This window comes from Cinclus cinclus, chromosome 5 (genome assembly GCF_963662255.1).
Source record: "Cinclus cinclus chromosome 5, bCinCin1.1, whole genome shotgun sequence".
NCBI classification, from domain to species: domain Eukaryota; kingdom Metazoa; phylum Chordata; class Aves; order Passeriformes; family Cinclidae; genus Cinclus; species Cinclus cinclus.
The window spans coordinates 52,588,408-52,616,317 of record NC_085050.1 but is presented as its reverse complement, the minus strand read 5'-3'; the positions used below and the strand labels follow the sequence as shown (position 1 = coordinate 52,616,317).

The 27,910-nt window shown below is 40.8% G+C and overlaps 1 protein-coding gene across 1 annotated transcript; it reads left to right on the top strand.

Moving 5' to 3' along the window:
- Positions 1–1,071: 1,071 nt before the first annotated feature.
- Positions 1,072–26,452, top strand: MTTP (microsomal triglyceride transfer protein). Its single transcript, XM_062493823.1, has 18 exons — positions 1,072–1,132; positions 5,596–5,783; positions 6,359–6,502; positions 8,508–8,615; positions 9,373–9,489; positions 10,537–10,676; positions 11,547–11,697; positions 15,036–15,193; positions 16,026–16,194; positions 16,779–16,886; positions 17,612–17,824; positions 18,839–19,050; positions 19,661–19,758; positions 19,861–19,982; positions 20,763–20,990; positions 24,736–24,860; positions 25,222–25,392; positions 26,284–26,452. The coding sequence occupies exons 1-18, from the start codon at positions 1,072–1,074 to the stop codon at positions 26,450–26,452; spliced, it is 2,682 nt and encodes an 893-aa protein (XP_062349807.1).
- The last annotated feature ends 1,458 nt before the right edge of the window (positions 26,453–27,910 follow it).

The following is a 27,910-nucleotide window of genomic DNA, read 5'->3' as shown; positions in this document are numbered from 1 at the left end:
CTGTGGAAGTGGAGTGGAAGACTCTGGTGATGGCTCTCTTGTGTGTTTCCTTTACTGACAGGAGCAGATCCTGCCTCCTCACAGAGCTGGGAAGGCCTTGTGTGCTGGGAGAGAGGCATGCAGCCTCGCAGGCTGTGTGCCAGAACGTGCCAAGAAACATGGGGGGCTGGCCTGCCACCCCACTGACACCTGAGGGACAGCTGAAGGACATCCTTTAACCAGCCCTGTGGCCATGAGGTTAGTGTGAGAAGGCCTGGGATTTGTTGTCAGAGGAAACAGGGAAGCACGTGGGTTAGTCAGCCAGGGCCTTTTCAAGGGAGGTGGTGAAGTAAGCACAAGTAAAGGGGCAAGGGCTTGGTTTGCCCTGCTCACAGACCTTGCCAAGCAGGTACCCTTCACTGAGATGGGACAATATGTCTTGTTCTATCTCATCGTTCGGGCTCTAACCTCTGCCACTGCAATGATGTAAGATGGGGGTTGGGGCTGCTGAAAGAAATAACTTGGATTTAATATGGTACAGTGTAGCAGGCACTGACATCACATCTAAGTCTGTGTTGAGGTAAGATCAGTTTTTGGGATGGCACTGGTAAAACCCATGTACTTCTTACAGGAAGACCCTTAAGAAACCTCTGCTTCTATGGTTGCTCACAGAGACGATGACAGATGATGCACAACAATGGAGACAGTGGTCATCATCTGGCCCCTGGCAGCGTACCCAACCACCCTTTTGTTCAGAGAGAGGAGTGGTGGCAGGATCTCCTCATTCTTCCAGCACTGAAGGTGGGCTCCTCTGCTCAGAAATGGGTCTGTGTGGGCTCACTATTCAAAAATGAAAGCTGAGGTGATCGATAAAATGGGGTAGAAACCACTAGTTACCTTAGTTCTTAATAATTAACTGGAAGTCCTTTCATGAACTTAGTACCTGAGTGTGGAATTTGGAATCTGACCTTTACTACATCTAGATAAACAGTGTGGCCAAGCCTGTGGCTCTCTCTGCAAGCTCCAGTCTCAGCTCACTTGTTGGAGGTTCTCACAATTCATGCTGCAGTCAGGAGCTCGGCAGAGTCCAGCATGATTCTTCTTACCGTGCTGTTCCTTTGCGTCATTTCCACCTACTCAGCCTCTGTTAAAGGTAGGTCTGTACTGGGCTTGGTTCAGCTTCTGCCTCAGCAGAGACATAACCAGCATGTGTATGCAGATCTGTTTTGCCTCAAAAATTATCAGCTTTACTTAGACATGCTTGAGTAATTCGAGATGCATTTAGTAGTTAGGTTTAAGTGCTTGTGGCATTCCTCTCAGCAGAGGTGATGGAGGAAATGATGTTTTCAAGTGCACAGGGCCAGTGGTGTGACCAGATCAGGGATCCTGACCTTGCTTAATCAGGACATACTGTGGGGGCACCAACTTCAAAGGGACTTTTCACACACTCAGAAGTTAAACACACGGAGTGCTCTGGTGGAGCAGAGCCAGGAAGTGCTCAGGGCTCTCCAGGTTTCAGCTTCTGAGCAGTTGACTCGGCTACCACTGAGGTCAGTAAGAAGCATCCCATTAATTTCATGAGAACCTTGCTCTGTAGTAAGTCTTGAAAATCTGGATGTGTGCAGAAACACTGTGAGCAGAGCTTTACTCCGTTGTCCTGACAAAGTCAAGGGTATGGAATCTTGGAGACTGTCTGCTTCAGCAGTGCCAGTGTATGAAACAAGGAAAGGTGTCTGTAGTAGTGACCCCTCATGTACAACTTCACATTAAATTTAGAGGAACAGCAACCTTATAACATAAGCTGAGTTTTTAGTTTAATGAGGATGTCTTCATCATGTGAGAAGCAGGGTGAGCATGCCATCCTGGATTAAGCTCGTTAGAAAGACTGTAGAGGTGCTCTTATGGGTGCCACCTCCTGCTTCTTGCAGGGAATACAGGATACCATGTAAGTGCAGAGCAGCAACCTGCCTTCCTCCCTGCCTCTACAGACCCCCATGACAGGAGTTATAAAGGAGAGAAATTTGCAGGCAGTGCCTTTACCTGTGAATTTATTTCATGACACTGCCCTGTTCAGTTTATGGCTAGGTACCAGTGTGCCACATGGTGGTGTCTGATCTTCCCAGCTTCCCCTTAATATCAATTAAACAAAGCTTCTTGATGTGGAGTAATATTTGCTTGTCACGTCCTCAGGATACTGAGGAAGCATTTTGTCTTTAATTGGTGATCCCTTCAGCTCTGCCAGATTTCCTCTCTCTCTTGTGCAGAGAGATTGAGAGCTAAATTGCTGGCCCAAAGGCCACTTAGTGCTTCAGTGTGAGAGCTGAGATTAGGACTAGTGTTTTACCTTTTCATCAGGCCATGCTGCCTTTTGGAAATATTGAAACATTATTCTGTTCAATTCAGGTCGGTCAGCACACATAAAAATTTCCTATTGCAGTTCGACTTGAAAAATGTTTTCAAATAAGCGGATGGGGTTTGCTTTTTAAAGCAATCTGGTATCAGCGACAGTGGCAAATATGATTTATGAAGGTAGAGCTAGCAAGTAGTTAGAGACACACATGCTGTGCATGCCGTATGTATTAATAAAAGGCACAGGACTTGACAGCTGTCTCTACTGATGCAGTGTAACCTTCTGTATTATACAGTATCATGATTTAATTATAGACTTGGCATGTTACCCTTAATGACAGACACTTAACATTACGAGTCAAACTGTGTGTTATGCACTCCACCTTGGAAGGAGCACTTCTGACCCCCAAAGAGCATGGCTGGGCTGATGGCAGTCTGTGTGTCCATCTCTCCTCCCTTCTCAGGCAGTGGGACATTTGCCATCAGCTGAAATGTCAATGGCTGCACAAACAGCAAGGATTCCAGTGCTGTGCTGAATACAAAGGAAGGAGCTTCTAAAAGGAGGACTTTCTATTAAGAAAAATTTCTAACAGAAAGGTGTTGCAATATTCCTTTTAAAATAGTAATGGTGTTTTCTTCATGGAAGTTGGCATGAAAATTTAGTTGTGCTGTTTTGAATACTGGTTCTGGTCAGTGGCCCTGTATCTCTGTCTCTCATCTGTCAAGATCCCCCTTGCTGCTCAGCCTGACCACACTATTCAGTTATCTCTTTTAGCTTCCCCATTTCCATAGGGAAGAGTGCTAACTCTTTGGGACTGCTTTCAATACTGCCTCATCCCTGCTGCTTTTCTTATCATGAGCCACTGTTGGCCTAACCTTTCCCAGTCTAGCAACTAAAGGTGTCTTCTGCCCTGGCTCCTGCAGTGTTTTCTATATGTGAAATGGTGAAGGCTTTCAAAACTGCATGTTCTCCTAGCTCCCAGGAATACTTTGCAATTTTTGTTTCTTCCATTACACTTTGCAATAAAGTGCTGCATCATTTGCTTATCTGTTTCCTTAAGGATAGAACAGCTCTTTTGTATGTGGGGACAAGCAAATGCTAAAAGGGAGGAAAAGGGAAGGAACTCTTACAAAAGGAGAATATAACCATGTATGTATTCAGTTGTGGGGAAAGAAAGAGGGCAGGTGAAAGGTGCTTTTAACTGAAAATAGCGAGGGAGCAAAACCACAACATGCACCTTAACTAATAAGACACTTGTCTCTGAGCACCCAGATAATTTCTCTTGGATGTTCTATTCCCCTACTTTTTTTCCTTTAGATGGAACTGTGTTGAGAATGCACCTAGTGGGTGGTGTTGCTAACATCTCAGCCAACACTAAGTTCTTTGCACTGCAGTTTCTGCTGCAAATGAAGGAACCAGAAAATTTGAACCAGGAAGCAAGGCTCCAAGGGACTGCAGGGAACCAGGGGCATCCCTGAAAGGCATAGCCACTTCTGAGCAGGCACTGAGCACCCTCTGCTCTCGAGGGTAAGGTAGCTTCAAAGCAGGGAACTGAGGAAGGAAATTGGCTAGGAAATTCATAGTAAACCTGCAGGAAGTGTTGTATGCCTCTTGGTGACTTTGTTTTGAAACAGACACCCAAGACATGCAAAACCAGACAAGCCCCTTTGTGCCAACATGAATCCTTCAGCCTCCCTGGAAAAAAAATCAATAGTTACAGGTTTGGCCTCTCACATGTGAACAGGATGCACCCCCCGGGATCACCAGACTTGCTGCACCACATCTCCAGCTGGTATAAAGTATAAGTCCATTTAGTTCTGTAACTTTGCCAGTTTACACAACTTGCAGACTAAACTTGGTGAAGTGTCCATTTTGCTCTGTTGTCCATTTGTCCATTCTTTGAAGCTGACCTTAATCCACTGTCATGGTATCTGAGAGTACAGGGGAAGGATGTGAGCAAATCTTAATGAAGCAGGGGTTTTGTACCCTTTAAGAACTGCAGAATGCACCCATCCAGCCGTGATGGAACTACCCTGTGCACCCACTAAATGGGCTTTAAAATATTAAAATGACTGATTTTCCTTTCTATCAATGCAGTGATTGGAATTTATTTGAGTCAGATAAAACAGTGATGCAACATAAATCAGGGTAGCCTGATGAATCTCTGCAGGGGACTTTGAAGACACTGATTCCATTACAGCATGCTTAGAAATTTTTCTGAGATGTTGTGAGAGATTTTTGTTCTTTCCCCCACCTTTCCCTGCACTTGTCATAAAACTGAGATGCATGTCCCTGAGGACAGCACTTTGTGTTTCTTAGATTAGCTCTGTTGTGAACTTGTTGTTTCTGCTCAGTACCTCCTGAACTCCATGAAGAAATTCACTGGTGCATTCAGTGGTGCAGTATTTGGGTGTGTGAGGCTGGTGCTGTGCTGCTTACAGATAACACCTAAGGTCACTCTATGTGTGTTTGCTTTGAGAATGTTAAGAGCACTTAGTGTACAGCCACCTTCCCTTCCCTTCCCTTCCCTTCCCTTCCCTTCCCTTCCCTTCCCTTCCCTTCCCTTCCCTTCCCTTCCCTTCCCTTCCCTTCCCTTCCCTTCCCTTCCCTTCCCTTCCCTTCCCTTCCCTTCCCTTCCCTTCCCTTCCCTTCCCTTCCCTTCCCTTCCCTTCCCTTCCCTTCCCCTTAGAATATATAAATTAACAGCAGAGACACAGCTATGGGGACAATTTTTTAGTTGAAAGAACAAGATCTTAATTATTTAATCTAAAAAAATACATTCCTAATGTTTTCATTATATTCATGTCACCCTTTGGCAAGACTCACAATGGAAAAATTCCCAATAAACATGCAAGAGATGCGGAGAATTATTTCAGTTGGCTGCAACAAATCACATCAGTGCATTTCACATTGCTAAGCACACAAATTGTGTGATTAATAGCAGTATTTTGAGTTGCAAATAATTTTAGATTAATTTGTATTGCTAACATAGCTGAAAAAAAAGAATCTGAGAGTCTTAAAGAGCAAGAACAAATGATTTTGTTACCATTCTTATGTTAAATATGTACTATCAGTGTTAGCTTAATCACAAAAAACCCAGCTGCTTCAGTGGGACAGCCTCTGTAATCAAGAGTAGCAGGATCAGTCCCATAAATCTTTTGTTTGTAATTAAATTTTTAATTTTTCTAAAGGTGTTTCTTAGAGAAAATGGTGATTATGTGAATTAGTCAGTTTTAAAATGCTGTTTGTTTTTGCTTTCCAAACAGGGCACACTACTGGGCCAAGCCTAAATAATGACAAGCTATATAAGTTTGCTTACTCAGCTGAAGTCTATGTTGATCAGGTGAAAGCGTCACTGCAGAAAAGTGTAGGGTACCGGATTTCTTCTGGTGTGGATGTCAACCTCTTATGGAGAAATCCTGACAATGATGATGACCAGCTGATCAAAATTACGGTAATCATTGCCATCAGATAACTTAAAACATAAACAATCGTTTCTGCACTTATCTAGCTGCTAATATAATCTCAGACAATTCACTTTCAGAAAATGAGCTAAACCTTTTATTCTCTAGTCTCATCAACTAAACCCAGCTGCTTTGATGATCTGATTCCTATAGAATAAGATTTCACAAGTATCTAACATCATAAGCCAGAACTTCAGAATATCTCCTGTATTTAGAAACTGCTTCATACAACACATATAGCTTCAAACAACTGGTGTGCAAGCCCTTTCCTGAGGGGCAATGTGTTGTCTGAAGCCCTCAGTTCTAGCTACAAATCATGACATTTTCTAAATAGAAACTGGGTTTGGTACTTAGCTTTATGGTAAGATTTTCTGGCACTTATTTCTCCAGTGGAGACCACTGGCTTCTTTTGTAAACTTTGACATAGTAATCATGGAAGATTAACGATCAGAACAAGAAATGCAGAAATGAAGAACATTTATTATGTGATTTAGTCTATCTAGCCTACTCCAAGCCAATTCTACACTGCTCTCTACATTAATTTTTTCTGCTTTTACTTTGCTAGATGAAAGATGTTCAGGTTGAAAATGTAAATGAACGTCCAGCTGCTAAAAACATCCTCAAAGGAAAAAGCCCAGAGAAGATCATCGGGAAAGAGTATCTGGAGGCTTTACAGAGGCCCATGGTGATTGAGCTAGTCCGTGGAAAAGTAAGACCCTGTCTTTTAAAATTCAGTCCCTAAGGAAACGTGACACAAGTCTTTTGTAACAGACTTGAAGAATTTAAGAGTTCACTATTCACTCAGTGTTTCTAATAAGCCACTGTGTCCTATCATTCTATGTGTAATACAGTAGTTTAGAACAGACTGTAATTTACCTTCTAGCCCAAGCCTATTGTGTTGAGACCACTGCACAGTGGGGAAGTATAGAGCATATTGTCCACAAAGATATAGGTACACATGTGGATATATGCACAGTTGCTATGTGGAATTTGTGCTACTGACTTCAGTGAGGGCAGGATTTTGTCAAAGATCTGAAGGCAGAAAAGGAGATACCGTTTGTCATGAGGGATGTTCTACGGAGTCTGTGAGGAACAGTGTCAATCACTTTAAACCCTTATCAGGTATTTTACCAGGACTGCTTTTCCCAGCTCTTTGGTTTGCTTGTTTACTCTGTGTCACCTGCAGTTTCAATGGTCCCAAGTTAATGAGCTCGATGCTGGAAGAGCTACAGCCTTACATGTTTTTTCCCCACTGGGAGACTGTCTCCAAAAATCAGAAGGGTCAGAGAGCAGATGTGTCTCAACATGTGCCTGGGTTTTATATCCTGACCTGAGAGAACACCAAAGCACTGTCCCAGCACATGAGGAGCACCCATGTCCATTTGTGGGTCTGAGAGTTCCCATTTCTTTGAGAACGGGTTTCAAGTACATCCATCTCGCTCTCTTTTTCCCTGAGAGCTGCTTGTGTTCCCTTTGTACTCAGCCTACTCTTCTGGCCAGGGAGTGGTGAGGCTTGAGCCATGGCTGCTCCTGCCTCCTGCCCCTGGTCCTTCACCCTGCTGTTGCTTGTGGCATTAGGCCAAGAGCCCCTTATTCCCCTCTGCAGCCTGAGCAATACTCAGCAGGTGGGGCATGGGCAGAGAGGCTGTGAAAAAGGAGGAAGGTTGAAGGTCACACTCCCTTTTCCCTTCTGCAGAGTGGAGTGAGGTCTGTGACATTCTATCCCAGCAGGATCTTTACCTCTTTCTGTAAATAGGTACTGAGCACATACCCTGGCCACCAGCTCAGCCTGCTGAATTGCAGCTGCTATCAGACCTGCTCAATAACTTTCAGACTCAGCCTTGTCATCAGTTTTACACAACATAAAAAGAAATAGGACAGCACTGGCTGCAAACTGTACACATCTCTACATGAGATCAGAGGTACCAGAAGAGCAGAGTCAGAATGCATCTGCTCCTCATATGTTGCACACTTTCACATGCTAAGGCTAAGATGTAGTATTAAAAACTTGGACTTTTTCTCGGCTAGTAGGGTCTATGCACTCCTTTTATGATTTCTTTGTGGTGTGACACTTTCATCCCTGGCACAGTAATTTCACTTTTCAGGGTTGCCCTGAGATAGCACACTGATTGTACTTACAGTTCCAGAAAAAAGGGCCATGTTTAAAGCACCTTGAATGCAAAGTGGAGGTGCAAAGTCTTGTTACCAGAGGAGAAGCTCAAGCACAGCAGTTGGCCCATGAAGTGCAAAGGTTGTGATATGTTTGACATGTCATTGAAGTAATTCTATCTGTGATTTATCTATGATTCATCCTGAGTTTTGGAACCTCTGATTAAAGTGCAACAGATATAATTCCCCTGTGGGGAACAATTACTTGAGGGTTATGCAGAAAAATGAGTCGTCTGTGAAATTATGAAGAGTTTCCCATTTCCCATCTAAATTCTCTGTAATTCCAGGAGGAGAAATGCTCACTCCACTGAAACTGCACTTAGGTTCAGCTGAAGGCTAAACATGTTTGTACTGTTATATCAGGCCCTGCAACCTCTACAGTTTGGTTAAATAAGGGGCAACAGATCAAAATTCAACTTCATAATGAGAAAAAAGCAAAGGGAATTTTCTAGAATGGATCATCACTATTCCTTTCTCATTTAACCAGATTTGTTATACACTTTTGAATGCTTTTTATATACCTTTTTTTTTTTTTATTCCTACAGGTCAAAACATTCTACTCATATCAAAATGAAGCTGGTTTTACTCAGAACATTAAGAGAGGTCTGGCTAGCCTTTTCCAGGTCCAGCTGCACTCTGGCTCTTCCCCTGAGGTATGGTACTCTATCAGTCAAGAATATCATCACCTGAGGAACACGCAGAGCTTGATCTGCTCTGAAAGTCAGACCTGTGGCTCCTGCTGACTTCAGAAGGAGTGAAGTGTGATGGAAATCAGCCCTTTGACCACATATGAGTTTAGGGATGTAAAGACAGTCTTCTGAATATTTGGTGACACAAGTCAAATTGCTGCAATTAGCATAAAGAAGTAGTTCAATCCATTTGATTTAAAATGCCTTTATAAATTTAGCACAATTTGGTAATAAACCACCTTAAACCAGGTCACTATAAAAGCGATTATACTACTGTTTAAAGTTGGTTGATTCCTAAATTCAGTTCAGTGGAGTCCTATTCTAAATTCAAGTACCCACACAAAGTTAGTACTGGTTTAGCTGCATCCATTTAAGTTGCCTTCCATTGTTAAATTTCTAAACCTGTGCCCTTGAACAAAGCTTGAATTTATCTCAGATTTGTGAGTGTATTGTGAACTGCCTGGTATTTTTGTTTAAACAACCTAATAGTCTTGTTTAAACAACCATTGCTACTTTTCTTCATAGCCATCTAATGAATAGTACCCCTGCCAATCCAAAGGAGATAGTTAGAACCATCCGCAAAACTGTCAAATAAACCCAAGCAGTGCAGCATCTCAGGTACAGGATTCCAACAGCGGAGAAATTCTTCATCTTTGGAAGGTGTTGTGGGGTCCCAAAGATAAATTAGAGAAATTGTCCTAATCTAACTCTCTTTTTCAAGGTGGACATTTCTGGGAAATGCAATACTACTTACCATGTGCGGCAAGATCAAGTGACTAAAATAAAAGACCTAGACTCCTGTGAAACAGAAAGGAAAAGATTTGCCAGCCACAACCAGGTATGATTTCTTTAACAAAATAAAATCTATTCTTCCTATTTAAAATATATTCTTAGCAGCTACTACTCATCTTTTCAGAAGTCCTTCTTGCATTAGAGAAAGCAAATTCTGTATGTAAATTTTGTAGTTTTACTAGCCCAAATGTCATATGTAGCTTCCATGGAGAGAACAGGGAATGGATTCTCCTCTGGGGTAAACCACTTTGGCTCAGCTGATACAGACACAGTATAACAGTACAGTAACAGTACTGTTACTGATAATAGTAACCTTTTTCCCATCTGCTGTAAATGCCAGGCAAGATGCTGACTCCTGAATGGAGCCTGGTCAGGCTTGCCTGGACGGTCAAAGGCTTCCTAATGCACAGGTGTAAGAGAGGAGATGTGCCCTAGAGATAACTGAAGCCCTACTACATCCCTAATGGTCCTCCACTGTTAGTAAATCTCTTTCTAAATAGTGACTGCTGAGGCCAAGGTGGACACCTGCTGAAGGCACTGGGATTCTCTACATCAGAAACCAACCTTTCTCAGCTCAGAGGAGTACAAAGACAGCACACACTCTTAATAAACTGCCTTAACACTATGACTAGGTTCGCAATTTTCACGCTTACAACAAAGGCATCATCTTTTTTACAAATCAAGAAGCACAGCCAGCTACCTTGTTTGACCTGAGTGTGAATGTGACAATCTCATTTACAAGACATTTCTCTGGAAAATATTCTTGTCTTATTTAAAGCATATCTTAAACTAAATGTAGTACTGGGTATTTTCTCAGTTGCAGCCTGCTCCATAACTTCCTGCCCTGCTCCTACTGTCTCTTACCCTGGTACACACTGAATTTGAAGCACGTGGTGTAGAAGTGAGTGGTTTCTTACTGCAGAGGGAGTTTTTGAAAACCAGGTTCATAGGCTTAATTTGAGATGCCAGCCTATATGCACCTTCCTCCAATGGCTCTACTTCATTACAAGTCTTGCCCTCATTTGGAACTGTGAGCTGTTTTCCTATTTTGTTGTTTGTTGAATAGCCCTCTTTCTGTTTTATTTTTTAACAGATCTTGGATGTTGGAACAAAAGGTACATCTGCTACAGTTTATGTGCTGGAAGACAGTTTCATTAAATCCATTAAGGCGGAAGAAAATTTTGTTTTTGTTCTGAATTACCGACGAAAAACAGGTGCCAAAATAGTTTCAAAGTAAGTTGGGCAATTGGACTGTCACTGATGGTAGCAGGACTAGTGGTTCAAGTCAGGTTATATGTGTAGGTCTTATAGAATCTAGATCTAAGGCTATGAACTCTCCAGGTAAGGATTTAGGTCTCTTTTTTATCCATACTGTGTCCAACTGTGCCAGGTACCAGGTCCAACTTTGATTAAATTCTACCACACCACAAATAATAAATAATGGCATTCATAAGAAGTTAACTGAAAACAGCAGGAATTTGCTGAACCCTTTTAATCTACCCATTAGTGCTATAGGTGTTCTGTCTTCTCATTTCTCAAGAGATGCTTCCGATGGATTTCCATTTCTAGTATGTGAGAGTTTGGAAGTGTAGAAAATAAAATCTACTGCTTAGAAAGGAAACAACAGTGAAACCTAGATGTGTGTTTGATTCCAGACTCCAAAGCAATGAAAGTGTGGGGCTACTCGTATAAGATAAATGATTCAGACATCTCAATAATAGTAGATATTTAAAAGAAAAAATACTTTCAAAAATCTCACTTTCCAGATATTTTACGAATAAATATATGAAACATTTCAGAATGTATGTGAATACTGAAAGCTGTTTAAGAAGTGTTATAAATCTGTGCTTTAGAAAGTCTCTAATACAGGTATTTTGTTGCACATAATTCTAGCAGTAATTCTGCTGGTATCAGATATTTCCGTTACCTTAAAAACCCCATAGACTTGCCATGTTCTGAACATTTTAAAATAAGACTTCAATAAGTCTATATTCTATATTCTTTTTGTCTGTGGTGGGGTTTTTTGTTTCCTCTTGGTGTGATTTCTGCATCTCTGCGCTGATGGCTGAGCTCTAATGGTGTCCTCACTGTGTGGATGTACAGGCAGAGGCTGGAACTGAAGTCAGTCCAAGCTGGGATGGGACTGATTGCTGCAAAGCAAGTCGCTGGTGTGATCAAGACCTTGGACCCCAATTATGTTGCCATTCCCCTGGAAGCAGAGCCAGTGAAATCCGAATGCAAAAAGTGCCCTTCAGTAAGTAACCACAGGTTCATTGGACATCAGGTTGCTTAGCTGAGTAGGACAAGGGTGAAAGCAAATTTTTTTGTCCAACCAGAACTAGGACAGGTCCAACATATCAGTATAAAATATATCCTGGAGTAGGGAGTATAGAAGTGTTGCAATGGTGCTCACCCCATAAGAGTGTTGTAAGCATCTACCACTAAAGGTACCAACCTTTTTGCTCTCTTTTAAAGACTGCAATATTTCTCCAGATCACTAGAGAATACAGCATCCTGATGTTTTATCTCACCTTTTCCAGCCTTGAGCTGGCAGAAGCTTATTTCCTCTGGGTGGAAAATTAACTTTAAGATGGCCAACTGGTGTTTGTAAGCAGTTCTGTCATAGAGGAACTGAACTGTTCCTAGGAATTCAAGTTCATTAGCCATTCCTCAGGCAGGCTAAGCATTTGTTGGTAGTATATTTAATCTCTTCTTACTACCTGATTCCGGGGAAGTCTTTTGTTTAAAGGATTTTATAGGTATTTTACAAATATAAAATGAGGCTTTAATATTCTTGGGAAGTCCAATATGTTCTCATTTTTCCCTGGGGAAAAAAATTGCATTTTATTTTTTTTATGTATTTAAGACATCTGAAGGCTAGGAGCATAGCACTATAAATGCATCATCTTTTGTTTTACTAATGATGTTCATCATAAACTAAATAAATTACTACAGTGATTGTTAGCAAACATTATTAATGATATTACCATTGAGGAATAAATAAGAATGTTAATTTAGGGATCATTATTCTCTGGTGTTGATAAGCAATATATAGCTTCTATTCAGCACACATAATTTTATTCCTCCAGAGATACTCCTTATGAGCACAAATATGTTCCTATATTGGAACTTGTGCTAGTTATTTGGAAGGAGCATTACACTGTAATAATTTGTCTTGTCTAATGCCTGTTGAGCCACAGAGAAGACCCAAACCATGTGTTTGGGGAATATAGAAATGATGCTGCCTGTGTGCTGGAGCAGTTCTGAGCAGGGAATATTGAGGCATCCTAAACAGAGTAGGGACAGGTGGTTTTTCCCTGGTTCTGTCCATCGGGGTTTATGCTGACCAGTTTGTCACTTGGGACTGAGTTTGTCATAACAGTTACAATTTCCAGACCAAGATAACAAACACAGGGTATAATTCCAGAGCACTGCCTGGGGACTGAGCTATGTCATTATAAACCTAATGGCACGAGGAGAATGAAGTTCTGCTTTCTCACTGTATTTTTCATAAGTGCTATGAAAAGATGGGTTCTATAAACAGAACACTGTAACCAAAGCAACAACATAGCATATGGTACTTATATATCATACTATACATTAATACCCTGCTGATATGCTACATCTTAGAGTTTTACATTCTCAAAGCCCTTTTTAAAATTGTAACAGATCTTATCTCTATCTTTATGAATTTGGTAAAATAACCATTACTATCCTCATTTCCCAGACAGCAGCATTAACTTCTGTGAGGTTATGGCAAATATTTGCACTTAAAATCAGGTCTAGATTTCTGTTTTTAGACAATATAAAACATACTCTTTTCAGAAGAGCTCATGCATCTTACACTGTTTTATACTCATGGTTCCTATGGGAAAGGATTCTTGCCCCTTCTGAATGTGAGGTGGGTTTGTTCTGTTTTGTACAGCCACCCAGTATCTTAGTAAATTGGTGTCAGGCATTGACATTCAAAACCAGCCCCTGCTCGGTTTAGAACCTCTTGGTTTGGCTGGAGTTTTCCTAGAGTGCCCACAAGACCTCTGTTCTGATCTCTCTGTCAGAGAAACACAGGGCTGGGTCCATGATGAGTTGCCATGTGGAAGTGTGTGCATCTTGTGCCTGAATGCTTGGTTTATTAAATCCAAACTGTCTGACATTTACATCAGGAGAATGAAGGCCCTCATAAAAGCCAACTTTGAACGATGTTTTTAATTCCATGGTCACTGCAGGGGATGGCAGCTACTCCTTGTGGCTGTTGAACAGTTTGAGCACCTCCCAAAGAAGAAGGCTTGGTCTCCACTCTCTTGCTTGAGATGGCTCCAGTTTGCATCTCCCACCCTGATTGTCTCTAGGGTGTGGGCTAAACTGACTAAGAGCAGCTCACATAGTTGGGCTCTGCACAGGAGAAAATAAAGGGTAATGAGGTTAGAGGTTTTTTTGCTGGACTGTAGTGCAACTTCAACAAGGGGAAATAAAAAGTGCCCCATATGTTTATCCAATTTCAGTTTATAATAGCAATACTGACCCTGGTGCTAATCACCAGTTGAAATTAAAAGACCCATCTGTGCCTCAGAACATGAGCTCCTCCCAGCTGGTCATTAATCCTCAGGAAATATCCTGTGTCTCAATCATTGTTGCCTAATTATTGTTTGTTACAGTCGATAGAAGTTGCACTCTGTACTGATGAATGATACTTCTAATTGCCAGCAGGTTCAAGTGCTATTGCCCAATACAAAATCCACAGAGGGGAAGTGTTTCAGTAAAGGTCAAATGGGTGCTACTGTCAGGAAAACTGCAGTAAAGACTGCTGCAAAGAACAGCTGAGTTTTCCCCAAGGAATGTTCTCGATAATTTGAGATAACAGAGGCAAAGGCAAGGGAGAGAGGAAAGGTCAAAATACCTGCACCAGTTTCTTGTGGGGGTGTATCTGGAAGGACAGATATGGGTGCTTTGCCACCATGTTGGCTCGTTCAGGTAAAAAATACGGTGTGGGAATAAATACAGCAACCCCCAATTACCTGTTCTAGTACCATCTTACCTTTTATTTTGTACAACAGCTGCAAATCCCTTTGTATGCAAATTTATGAATAAAAAATGGGAATAACCTCTTGGAAATTTAATCCTGTTCTATACTAACCCAAAATTGCCATCTTCTCAGAAAATATGATTAATTGGTGAATTGGGAATTGTGCATCTCCCTTTTTAAAAAAAAAATCTACTTATGAAAAAATGGGAACATAAGGCAAACACCACATTCACCAGAAAGCACAGTAAATTTGCAAGAGAAGAGAATTCACTTTATTCCAGTTACAGTATAAATGAATTTTATTATTCCAAAAGTGATTGCATTTAAGGTAATGTACAACATCAGGAAAATACTAAAGAGTTGGAAGAGAGACAACTGTAGAAAGGTTTCAAAGATATTTGTGCTGGGATTATAATAAATTAACTAATACTGAGCTAAAGGATCATCAATCTGTTGGATTTCAGCTAATTTGAGCAACAGCTGGCCTACATATCTGCATTTATTTAGTCTGATTTTGAGAACTGAAACCACAATCTGAGAGATTTGACATAATATGAATTGTTTTGCAGCTTTCTGAGCACTGGCAGAGCATCAGAGAACATATGCATCCTGACAGACTTTCCAAACCTGAAGCAGCAAAAAGCTTTTTGTCCTTCATTCAGAACATAAGAAAAGCTACAAAAGAGGAGATACTGAAAATTATTAAAAGTGAAAATAAAGAATTTCTGTAAGTTACCATGAACAAGCTTTTAAAATGTTTAAGTTACTGAAAAATTCAGAAGGGCAAATTATATACAAAGAGATTGAGTTCTACTGCTGATGTCCTAGCAATGCAAACCCAGTGTTCAGTACTGTCTAGAGGAAAAGGATTTTTTAATAGTTAAGTTTGTTCTTGTAATATAATAAATTTTCAGCACACCCTTCAGTCACCAGGGTCATATCTACAGCGCAAGGCCAACAGGCTTTGTAGTTCAGCCAAAGGTTCTCAAACCAAATACTTGTTCTGAAACACCCTATAACTTGTTCTTGACTTCCTATTTATTTCCTTCAATAGGAAATAAAACAAAGAAGGGGAAAATTGATGCCTGGGAATTATCCTAGTATTAGAGTTTGGTTGTTAACAGCATGCACACCAAGACTTGAGAGATGAAAAGCATTTCTGAGTCATATGGTCAGGATATTTCATATAAATTGTAGTAATTAGCAATGGAGATAAATGTGAGGGTTACTCTAGAAGCCTTTTCTTTATGTGCCATTGTGCATGCAGTAGTAAAACACTTCTTTATATTTACAACCTTGTCCTGTAAACTTTAATACACTTGTGATAGTTGGGTTGTCTAACACTTTTTTTGGTCTCATATTTGCATGAATTCAAATATTATCCATGGATATGAGTTTGTGTGCCATTTTGTGGTGAGAGTTCAGGTACACTTTTTCCAACAAGAGTAAAAGATTCTTTTACTTGCAATGAAGAACTATTTCAGTCTTTCTCTCAAGTCTTTTCAGTATTGACTGGCTCATTGCAATTATATGTTCATTTAATTCCCACTTCTTCATAGCCCACAGGTAGTGGATGCTGTAACCTCAGCTCAGACACCAGAATCACTGGAGGCTGTACTGGAGTTTCTTGACTTTAAGGATGCAAGCACTTTTATCCTGCAGGAGCGGTTCCTGTATGCCTGTGGATTTGCTTCTCACCCCAGTGAAGCACTCCTGAAGTTATTAACTGTAAGTCCAAGGACAAAACAAATACAACAGAGCTAGTACTCTGATTTCTTGTCACAATCAAAGGAGAAGGGAAGAAGAAACAACTCTTGCTGTTTCTAATTTTCCTTTCTTTATGCCTTCCAGGGTTTCCTATAAGTGTGCCATTAACATAGAGCCTGCAAACAGCAAACATTCCTAGTTCCAGACTGAAAGTCTATTTACTTTGTGAAATATTACCAAAATCCAGAACTTGGAAAAGAAATATAATAATGAATGTTAGGAAAATAATTTGAGAATTGTTTGATTGTTACCTTATGAAAGTTCTGTAGCCAGAACTGTAAGTCCCTTTTTTTTCCCCCCCAAATGAATCTACTTGAATCACTGAATGTAACTCAAAGTGAAAATGGCACTGAGTTATTATATGTAATATATATGTAATGGTAGGGCTGTGCTGTGCTTAGCCTGAGCCCAGGCCATCATGGTAATCACTGCCCTTGCATTTCATTAATGCTCAAAGAAAATGAGGGAGCCTATTGAACCCACAGCAGAATGTGGCTTGTCATGTTTACACTGAGACACTAAACAGCCTTGATTTTGCATGGCAGGAGAAGTTCAAGGGGGATGTCGCCAATGAAGATATCAGAGAAACTCTTGTCATTGTCATGGGAGCACTCATTAGAAAGCTGTGTGACAGAGAAGGCTGCAAGCTGCCAGTGAGTATCTGATGGTCACTGCTGCCCAAATTCTGGTCTGCAACACGTGACCAATCCCTCGTGATGTGACTGGAAGAGCATGGCAAACATGGAAAGCAGATTCTCCCACTTAAAATAAGCCCATGAACTCCTATGTTTAATCGAGGACTGTATTTTTTTTTAATAATGACTTCTACTTTGTCAAAAGTACTCAACTGTGCCCCAAATGTGCATAGAAGGAGGAAGACTTTTACTCTGAGCATGAACTGAGTAGATGCTGGTGTTAGAGGATGACAATGATCAGACAAGGCTGCTGGATCTGTGTTGTTCAGAACTGCAGCACACCACTGAAAAGATACCTTTTTAAAAGAGCACCTTTTAAAAGATACAGGCCGTTTTAATTCCACTTGTTACTTGCCAAGCAGTTTTAGAACATTTTGTTATGAGGCACTGAAGAGCACTTCCCTTGTCTTTTTTTGTGGGGACTTGTTGGCCCCACAGGGAAGACCAGTAAAGTCCCTCAATCAGGGCAGGAGCAGCTGGCAAATGATAAAACTTTGGATCAGGTGTCACTGTGGCTGCAGTCACTATGGTTATGCTTGAAGGAATCCATCAATGTACAAATGACACCTTTGCTCACCCTGTGCAACACAAACATGCCAGAACCCAGTCTTGCCCCTTCTACTCCTGCAAAGGTAAAAAGAGAGGTTTATGATCACCATTTAATGTGCTGTTGATTTTCTTAGGCTGTTGCAGAAGCCAAAAGATTGATTCTAAATAGACTGGAGAAGGCCACGAAAGATGACAATGTGCGGATGTACCTGCTGGCACTGAAGAACGCGCTCCTTCCCGAAGCAATTCCACTGCTTCTGAAGTATGCTGAGTCAGGAGAAGGGCCCATCAGCAGCCTTGCTGCCACTGCCTTGCAGAGATATGATCCTTCTTTTCTCACCAAAGAAGTAAGAAAATATACTGCCCTAGAATAGAAGTGCAGGAGACTGTATTAAAGGGTAATTTAATAGAGTTAATATCTTGTCCTCAGCAACATGGACAGCGAGGTTGAGCACAATCTTAGTAAGTTTGCTGAGGGCACCAAGCCGTGTGGTGCAGTCAACATGCTGAAGGCAAGGAATGGACTGGTGGACACGTGCTGGTCAGCCCTTGTCTCCAGGGTCACACGCAGCCATCAAAGGTGGCATGCAGTCTGCGGGGAACGCCGGGTTCTGCTCGCCAGGGGGAGCACTTGGGCACCTGTGCAGCCCCTGCTCTTGCTTGTGCTTTCACATAGTCAGGGAGAGCACGCAACGGAAGAGAAGGGTAAAGTAGCTGCATTTTACCCTGCAGCCTCCAAGAGTAGGAAAAAACATAGAAAATAGCGGGACGAGAGGCCCTGCCTCTGTTGCATTACCTTGCATTCCATTTCATACCTTTTAATCCTGGCCACCAGGACTGGGGCTGTCAGGGTGCTGCTCTGCAATGAGCATGCTGGAGGCCATTCTGTCAGTGGGGCAATGTGGCTTTCCACAGACTCCCCTGTTACAAAGATGTGTCACAATCTTCTCAGGGACACTAGACCACCACAGGCACTATCTAGAAAATTAAAATAACAAGATACTTGATTTTTAAGTACTTATTTCCTTAAAAGTCAAGAAAATCTCTGTCTTACCACTGCCACATTTGTTCTTAGTGCTGCTACTTATTTACAGTCCCGCTTTGAAAACCAGTGTGTAAGGCTGTATTTGGTCTGTGGCTGAGAGAACATAACAGATGTCCCACTTGTCCTTGTGGTCACTGAGCTATACATGTCTCAACATTCCAAAAGGACCATGAAAATCATGACGCTGAAAATATATCCTTATGTATTAGCCTTAGCTATGGAGCTAACTTAATCTGATATTATAAACAAGATTCCAACCTGTACTTTGCCCAGTCATCTGCATGAGCATTGAGTGAATAATGTGTTTCCTGACCAGGTGAAGGAAACAATGAACAGGATATACCACCAGACTCGCAGAGTCCATGAAAAGACAGTGAGAACCACAGCAGCTGCCATCATCTTAAACAGTAACCCATCCTATATGGAAGTGAAAAACATCCTACTCTCTATTGGGGAACTGCCTATGGAAATGAACAAGTACATGCTCTCCATGATCCAAGACATATTGCACTTTGAAATGCCTTCAAGGTACATTAATTTCAGTGTAAATAAATACAGACCTTTCTTACAAAGAACACACAGGTTCTCATGAATTACTAAAACTTAAGAAGAGTATAAAAGGATATCTTATTTTTATGTCCCTTGTATTGTTATTTCAGAATAAATCCCTTAATTTCAATGGAATTCTTTTAATAGCTATTCACATTTTCACAGGTATAAAAAAATAATTAGGCATCTGACTTGCATTACTGTGAAAAATGTAATCTGTTAATCTTAATTATCTCAGTGGTTCCCTTGCTTTTATGTTTTAAGAACCAGCAATGTAGAAAAATCTTAAACATCACAGTGTGAAAATGAAAATAATCAATATATGTTGTCTTCTCAAAACCATTAGTTTTCAAGCAAGACCTTTGCTTGCTGTTCTTCCTATGACTGCAGGGAGTACCTGAAATTGAAAGAGAGACCCTGGGTTAGGGCAGGTTTTTGGTGGGAAAAGGTAAGGGTTTTGGAGACCTTCTTTCCTAGTGGGAAATTCACCCTCTCTCAAATTTGATATTTCTACCAAAAAGCAATACATTTGGTACTGTAATATTTTTGTCTGACAGTGGTTTTGTTTGTTTGCTTTGAAATACCACAGCAAAACAGTTCGGCAAGTTCTGAAGGACATGCGTGCCCATAACTATGATCGCTTCTCCAAGATGGGCTCTTCCTCTGCCTACACTGGATATATCACACGTATGTAACCATGAAACTGCCTTTGAACCCTCTTTGCATTCCCCAAAAATTTAATTAATCCACTAGTTTAGTCACAGGTACCTTCTTTCTTTTTTAATTAAGGTGGTCCTGATGTGTCATCCACATACAGCCTCGACATCCTCTATTCTGGCTCTGGCATTTTACGGAGAAGTAACGTGAACATCCATGTTTTCGACAGAAACACTGAACTTCATGCCATCCAGGTAATTGCTGGACTGTACATAATACCTAAACCAGTACATGGTCCTTGTCTTACAGCTTCTAAGGCAATTCAGCTAATGCTTAAGACCATAAGGTTTGCTTAACTGGGCACAGTACAAGCCAATAACAAGAAAAAAACAGTAACAGGGAAAAACCCCACAATGTGGCATGTGTTTGCCATAAACAAAACAAGTGTTTTGTTCTGCATCGTACATCGAGGTCTGTGTCTGTGTAAAGCCTATGCTGTTTATCTGATGTAATCAATAAAAGCTTTGTGAGTTTGTAAAATCAGGTCCCAGTTCAGGTATGTCACAGAATGGAAATTCAAGGAGTAGTTCAAATGTACAAATCAAAGAGATTTAAATGTCTGTGTTTTAGACTTTTCTTAATATTGGCAAGAACCTTCAGTATTACAATTTTCCTAAATTTATGCAGGACAAAAATTGTGTAGTGGAACATCTTTGGCTTTTCCTCCCAGCTGTCCATGAAAAATAGTCAGAGGAATAAAGGAAAATGTGTTTGAAAGAAAACTAGCGTTAGGATTGGGGCCTGCATGTGGGCAAATCCTGTTCAGCATCTGAAGGGCAAAAACATGGCATGAGGTTATTTTATTTTCCATTTTTCTATGTGCTCTACCTAGTTCTATTAAGTCTTAACCTCATACCTTTTCCACTACAACTACATAAATTAGACTCTTAGACATTAAGAAAATATGTGGTGTTGTTAATAGTCTGAATCAGGCAGGATTTTTTTATTGATTCTGTAGCACTATTCTTTTGTAGGTGGTGATTGAAGCTCAGGGTCTGGAGTCCATAATAGCTGCAACTCCTGATGAAGGCGAGGAAAACCTGGACTCCTTTGCTGGCATGTCAGCCATTCTGTTCGATTTCCAGCTCAGGCCAGTGACATTTTTCCAAGGGTATGGTGATTTAATGTCTAAAATGCTCTCAGCAACTGGAGATCCCATGAACGTGGTGAAAGGCCTTGTCCTCCTTACAGATTTCTTACAGGTACTAACAGCACACTATTTGCTTCTTTTTCCATCTCTTAAGCACAAATGGTTCCTCTCCCACACTACTATTGTAGGACACCTTATTTTCTTAATTTTCTATGCTGATAAACCTGACCAGTGTTACATAGGCTACCCTTATGAAGAGAACAATAGAAAAGTTATGGGTATTAAAACCCAGAATGAAAGTACATAAAAAGCAACCTAGAACAAAGGTGAGAATATATATTCTAGAAAATAAAACTGAAACTTAACAAAATCAAATTCAACTAAGTTTCCTGTTGAAAACTCATATTGTTCTCAGCTATGACCTCCCCTCCCACAGTTTCTTGTAATACAGTATTTGTCCCATGTGACCACCTAAGATTTCCTCTTCATGAGTTGTCCAGGGACCTTGTGTCCAGTTAGGCAATAATTGTCAGGTGAATTAATCAGATAACTATCCTTCAAAGAACAATGCTAAGAAGTCCAAATTTTGACTGTTTATTTTTAGGCAAAACAAGGAATTAAAATGAGGACTACACTGTTTTTATGCAACTGTCACCACAAATGATTTGCTAATTTTGTGTTTAAATAGATTAATATATAAATATAACTGGCTACATAATGTGTTAGTGGAGGGCTAAGAATCTAGACATCTCTCTCAAAGTGTGGGGTCAGCACGTGGTTTGATATCTTTGCTCTTCCCAAGCAGGGATCTCCTTAGAACCTGTGGATTTAATAGCTTTACTTAGCTCATGAAACATTTGCAGTCTCAGACTTTATTTTCGGCTTTTTCCTTTAATTATTGTTAAAAGAAAATGCCAAAAGTAGTTGAGAGACAATCCACTCTGCTCAAAATTACACAGAAACACCCTCTGCACTTGACAGGTTCCCCCATCAAAAACCCAGCTCAGCTCCTTGTAATGGTGTTTTAAGTCCAGAGGGCTTTCCAAGTAGTGGCCAAATTGGCTAACTAAAGCTCATTCCAGCAGTGCTTTACAGTTCACACACAGATTATGGGCAAAAGCTTTACCATGACCTATTTAACAAACAGACCACAGAGGTGAGAAAGATAATCATGTCTAGTCCTGAGCATAGGGAGCATTTAGAGAACTAAGTATTTCCAACTGCTGTGCATGCACCAAGATCCAGACATACTCTAACTGAATCTGCTGGCTGGGCACCCCTAGTGCTCTGTCTGCCAGCAAATTCTCCACTCCTTTTCTTTGGAGAACCTCTCAGAAGTCTGGGGCAGCCAGGGCTGAGACTGTGTGCCATTTTTAACAATATCAGGGTGCAGCGTTTTCAGTTAGTCACTGCATTTTTGGAAACCTCAGCAGCAGTGTCTTACCTCCACACTCCACAAGGGCAGGAATGGTTTAAAGCACTGTTGAACACATCTTCAGGCTGAGCTGCCTTTTAAGCACAGCCTATCTTTCTAAGAATGGTCTTATAGCTACGTTCCAGCTCAACAGCACATCCACATGTTTTTTGGCACTTCCACGTGGTCATGGTGTTGTTTGATGGCTAAGAATAACCAGAAGTTATATTCCTGCTATAAAATAAACAGCTCTCATAAAACTGTTTTTGAGACTCCTAAGTCACCTGCATTAAAGTTCATCAGTGTTAATAGTTCTCCTAGGCAACACACCTGCCAGAATCCCAGAGAAATTAAATACTGCATTAATAGGTCAGAGAAGCCACTTTAAAGCCAGACCCCAGTGGAAGGTAGCCAGTTCCCAGAGAAGTGCTTGTTGTAGCCATCTCTGTGTTGCATTACAGTAAGGTTGCATTACACTATGGTACATAAAGACACTTTTAAAAATTGAAATATGGCACATTTCAGCATTTTAAACAGTAACACATGACTGATTCTGATATTTTGGATCACATTTTCCACTGCATATGAGACACAAAGCTTAAAATAGGAAAGGAAAGGAAAATACTTCTCCTGAGGAGGCTGGGTCCCTGTGATTTACACCTCCCATCAGCCTGGATTGGATTTGCACATGAGACGAGGGACAGGACTGAGCTATAAATAAGGAACTAGATGAGCTAGTAAAACACAAGACAAGTGCTCCTTAGCTTCTCTGCTGGTTTCAGTGACAAATACAGCTTAATTCTAGGTAGCATTTAAGCCTTGAATACCATGCAGCCTTTGTGAACTCAACCTACTTTAATATTCTTGTGTGCAATTTGACAATACATCTAAAAATATCTTCTCTGGTTTTGTGTACATATCTCTGCCAGCATGTATACTGTTACCTCCTTGCTCATTAGCAGCTACCCACCAATCCAGTCCCAATTGAAAGCAAAGTAAAATAAAGTAAAACAAGCTTTATGTCCACACCTAAACAGACCAACTAGGGAAGCATTTTATGCCCCACTGTAGTCAGTATAAAAACTCCCTTTGATTTCAGAAAGACCACAATTTCAATCTTTGATTTTAACTTGGATGAAAATAAGAAATCAGAGCACGCTTGCTGGGGTCATGCTGGATTTATAAGCCACAGCCAGCCCACTGCATTCTTTAAATCTCAAACCCACTTTAGCAGCAACTGACTGCCAAGATGGCTCTGCCAAACTGATTCTGTCAAGGAAATAATTTCAAGGATAGTTAACTTACCCTAAAAGGTGAAGTAACCATGTACAGCTACCATAATTATCTGAGTCTTCGATTACAGCCAGATAACTTTAGTGTTCTGAACAAAAACCTTCCCTGATGTTGCTCCTTGCTACAAGGATTAAGAAGCTAGACTGACTCTCTGCTTGTTTCTTTCTTACATCTTGGGACAGCATTAGTTGGAGCCACTGGACTACTGAATAGCTAAGAAGAGAATAGAGACTTCTAGGGTTCCTGGACATCAAAAAGGGGCAGGAAATTCACATTCCCAAATGTCCTATGTAGGCCTGCAACATTACAGGTGCTGAGAATACCACAGGCACAGAAACCTGGGAGGAGGGAGAAAACTATCTGTGAGACTGGAAAAGGTGTCCTGTATGTGAGGCACATGATCAAAATAAGCTTTTCCCAAATTAATGTTTCTTTTAAAATGGTGAATCAATCTACTAGTTCTTAGGGAAGCAGGACAACTATATAAAGAGAATTAGATTGCCAAGATGGGTGAACCTTAAAATCTTGGCTGTGGGTCAAACCTTAATTAACTGCCATGAGCCTGAGCTATATTACCACTTCCAAAATGGACTTTATGGATGTATTTCCAGTCCAGCCTTACAGGTTTCATGAAGCCACAAGCACATTTGATATTTGATAGAAAATGCATTAAATGCAAATTAAGGTGCATTAGCTGATAGGTTTGGTCACACAACCACTGAACATAATTCCTGTGGCAGCATCCTACTGCCAGCACAGGTCTGCTCAGGGGTGCTGAAGTCACACTGCACTGCACCTGTGCTGGGCTTCCAGCAAGGAGTTTAATCTGATTTAGCTGGACTGCTGTCACAGCCTCGGTGGGGCTTGTGTGGTAGCTCTTGGAGACATGATATTCCCTGCAGTGACACTCCATGCAGAAATTATGCCAGCTGGCACATGGGAGAGGGGAAGGATGCAAGGCGCCTTGCTGTAGCTTCATCCCATTTTTGAGGGAGGGAAGCACATCGGGATGTTTTGTCCATCCTTTCAGAAAATCCCTCTATTCCTTTTTGTTCCTGCAAAATGACAAGTGGTGTGAGAGCAGTACCAAAGGGAATAAGGAAACCTCTGAGCTCTGCAGTCAGTAACCTGTGCTTTCCCATGGCTCCAGGAAATCCAGCTGCAGTCTGGGCCCATGGCCAGTGCGGAGTTCATGGGTGGACTGGCCATTGATATCTCCGGAGGAATGGAGTTCAGCCTGTGGTACCGGGAATCCAAAACCAACGTCAAGAACCGGTGAGATACTCCCAGCACATGCTGTAGCTTTAGACAGCTCGGGCTTCTGAGTCATGGTGGTACTAATGAGATTAATTTAAATATAAAAGACCTTGCAGATGAGTTAGAATTAAGCAATTAAATAAATAGAATTAAATAGTTATGTGCATGGGATAATGTTGTACTCCCTTTTCCTTCCCACCTGGATAATACGAGTTGCTACTGGTCTCATGTGAATTTATATACCTTTACATGAAGAACAGGCTCCTTTGAGGCCAGTTTTTTTGTATGTGTGGTAGGACTATTTGTAACTCAATTTCCTCTTTTTTTAATGTGTTTTGAAATAATTTTAATGCCTGATTTTTATTTCTTTTTTTTGTAGGGTAGCCGTGTTTGTAGCTGGTAACACTGAGGTCGATTCCTTCTTTGTAAAAACTGGTATGGAAACCACTTTGGAAACAGAAACATCTTTGGACTTCATCTCCACAGTGCAGTTTTCACAGTACCCATTTTTGGTCTGTATGCAGATGGACAGAGTGGACTCTCCATTCAGGTAAGAACTAAGACAACACTCTTTTTGAGGTGTCCTTCCAGCCAGCTGCTGAAACTTTTGGTTTTCTCAGATTGAAGAGATTAACTACTGAGGCCAAATTCTAACTTAACACAATCAGGTGCAGCACAGGCTGTTACACACAGACCTCTCTGCTAGCCCATTCCTCCTTGTCCCTCTCCCCTGAGACTCAGAAATAACCTTTTTGAAGATCACAACTGATCAGCTCTGAATGTGCACTTCAGTCCAAGTTTTAAATTCGATTTTCCAAGTGGTGGGAAGTAGTGCCCTCGTGTGCAGTCAGTTCTGATGGTGACCTCAGGCTTTGCCAGCAGTAGTTCTCTATTAAACTGGTGAGAGAGGAAGTGCAAGGCCATAAATGAGCTGAAGTGGAAAGTTTTCTTCATCATCTGCTATTTACTCGTATCAACAGAAGTACCTGGTCTGTTAAACTCTTGCAGCCATTGTGTTCTATTATACTTTATTAAGGCATCAGATTTCCTGGAAACTAAACAACTGTGTAATAAGGTTAAAAAGGTGCTCTTCAGTAGCCAAAGAATAATAATTCAATTTGGTTTATTGGGTTACTGCTCTCTTCTAATCCCTATTTGCTAAGACCTAAGGAAGATAACATTTGCAGAGCCTGTGCCAGATTTCTGTTCAGGTTTTTCTCATCCAAAAAATGGTTAAAAACCTGAGAGGAATCAAAGACTTTGAGAATCTTCAGGAAATCCTAAGAAAACAGCGTCTGCTCTTCTGCAGCTCCTAAAACATCTGCTGATTGTATCTGTTCACTGTGGAAGTGCCACCTCACCTGTGTGCAAGGTGTTTGTAACAAGGTGCAAGCTCTGCATAAACCTGCTAATGCCAGAGCCCGGTGCTGTGTCTTTGCAGGACTCAGATGACCAAGTATGAGAGCCTGCCCTCTGGCAGGCGCTACACTGCTAGGAGAGGGAAAGCAGCCACGTTGGCAGGGAACGAATACCCTCTCCACCAGGAAAACTCCAACATGTGCAAGAGGGTGATCGGTGCAAAGTCTGACTCTGCTGGCAGCTGGTTTTGAGAGCAGGACCTCAGCTCCTGCTTTCCTGAATCCCTCAATGACTTAGGCCTGCACGTACCTTACCAACGTGGGGCTTGACCTTGTACTGCTGCAGTTAATGGGAAATTTGCCACTGATTTCAATGGGCCGGGATCAAACTCTCAGTGCGTGCACAGTGTTTACATATTAACCTATATTTAAAACTTTTGTAAAAAAAAAACGAACCCTGAGGCAAATAAAGACCAATTTGGTGGCATTCTATGCACTCCCTTAAGGGTGATGCTTGTTCTTCATTTTTACTTTTTTGTGCCAAAAGCAAAAGTAATCCTTCTTTTTTCCTTCTTTGGGGAATACAGAAGTCTGTGTTTTTGACATGTAGGAGGAACAATTGTGATGTATAAAGAATGATTATTTATAAATGTGTTTTAAAGTATTTAGGTGTTTTAGGCCTATGACCAATCCCCATTCAAATATTCAAGTACAATTAGCATCCAGCTAGGACCATGAATTCCTGCTTACTCAGTATTGCCTGTTTACAAAAAAAAATAACAGGTTTTATTTTACGTGATTTTAAAGGATTTTGTGGGGGTTTTTTTAAGCAAGCAGAACTCGATTATTGTTATTTATCTTTTGGAGTTTTTTTTTTTTTAATTAATGCTGTAGTTAAATACAATTGATTAATAGTGTGGGGTTATGTTTCCAGAAGAACTTACAGTTGCCTTCCTTCTGTTCTCATTGAAATCAATGGTATAATTTCTGTAGCTACCAAAAGGGGGAGCAGAGTTAAGCCAATACTGGCTGCTTATTATGGATGCCTCCTAAAATTTTGTCTCCCTGTGTGTAATCAAGGCAGGTGCATTTCAAAAAATGAGCACCCACTAAGGCAATTCTGAACTATGAAGAAGGAAAGGATCTTGAAAGAGATAGATTTTGGATGCACAGTCTAGCAAAGCCTGTGCCAAGCCAGAACATTTTCCTCTATGTAAGTTAGGCTTTTATTTCAATGGAAAAAAATAATCACTAGTCAGATGAGTCCTCTGATTAAAATTACTTATACACCTCAAGCAGTGAGGTGTATCGTATCTTCATAGGATCTGTGAAAAAAAAGTTTTACATTTGCATCAGCATTGCAGATTAAAAAAAATATACCCCATTGCAGCTCAGCTGATCTCTGATCCATCTGATTTAATTTTTATAGGAGTGCTGTTCACAAAAAAAAAAGTAAAATAAAAATCCAAGAACAATTGTTTATTTTTTAAAAAAACCAAACCCAAAAGCAGGCAGGAAAACCTCATAGATTGTCATGAAAAAAAAAATACTACAAGATTAAGAAAAATATCCAAATTCTTTGGTGTTGTAAAAAACCAAGAGTGCAGAAATCTGCAGAAATCAAACTGTCAGTGGGATGAAATAGTCTGCTTTTTGTCTTTCCTGAAAATGCTGGCACATTTCTAGTCAAAGCCTAAATAAAACAGGAAA

Excerpts from the sequence above, each read along its gene's own strand:
- MTTP (XM_062493823.1), top strand. The coding sequence starts at position 1,072 with ATGATTCTTCTTACCGTGCTGTTCCTTTGCGTCATTTCCACCTACTCA. Across the intron at positions 16,887-17,611 it reads GAGAAGGCTGCAAGCTGCCA|GCTGTTGCAGAAGCCAAAAG; the intron begins GTGAGTATCTGA and ends TGATTTTCTTAG. Across the intron at positions 19,983-20,762 it reads CTGAACTTCATGCCATCCAG|GTGGTGATTGAAGCTCAGGG; the intron begins GTAATTGCTGGA and ends ATTCTTTTGTAG.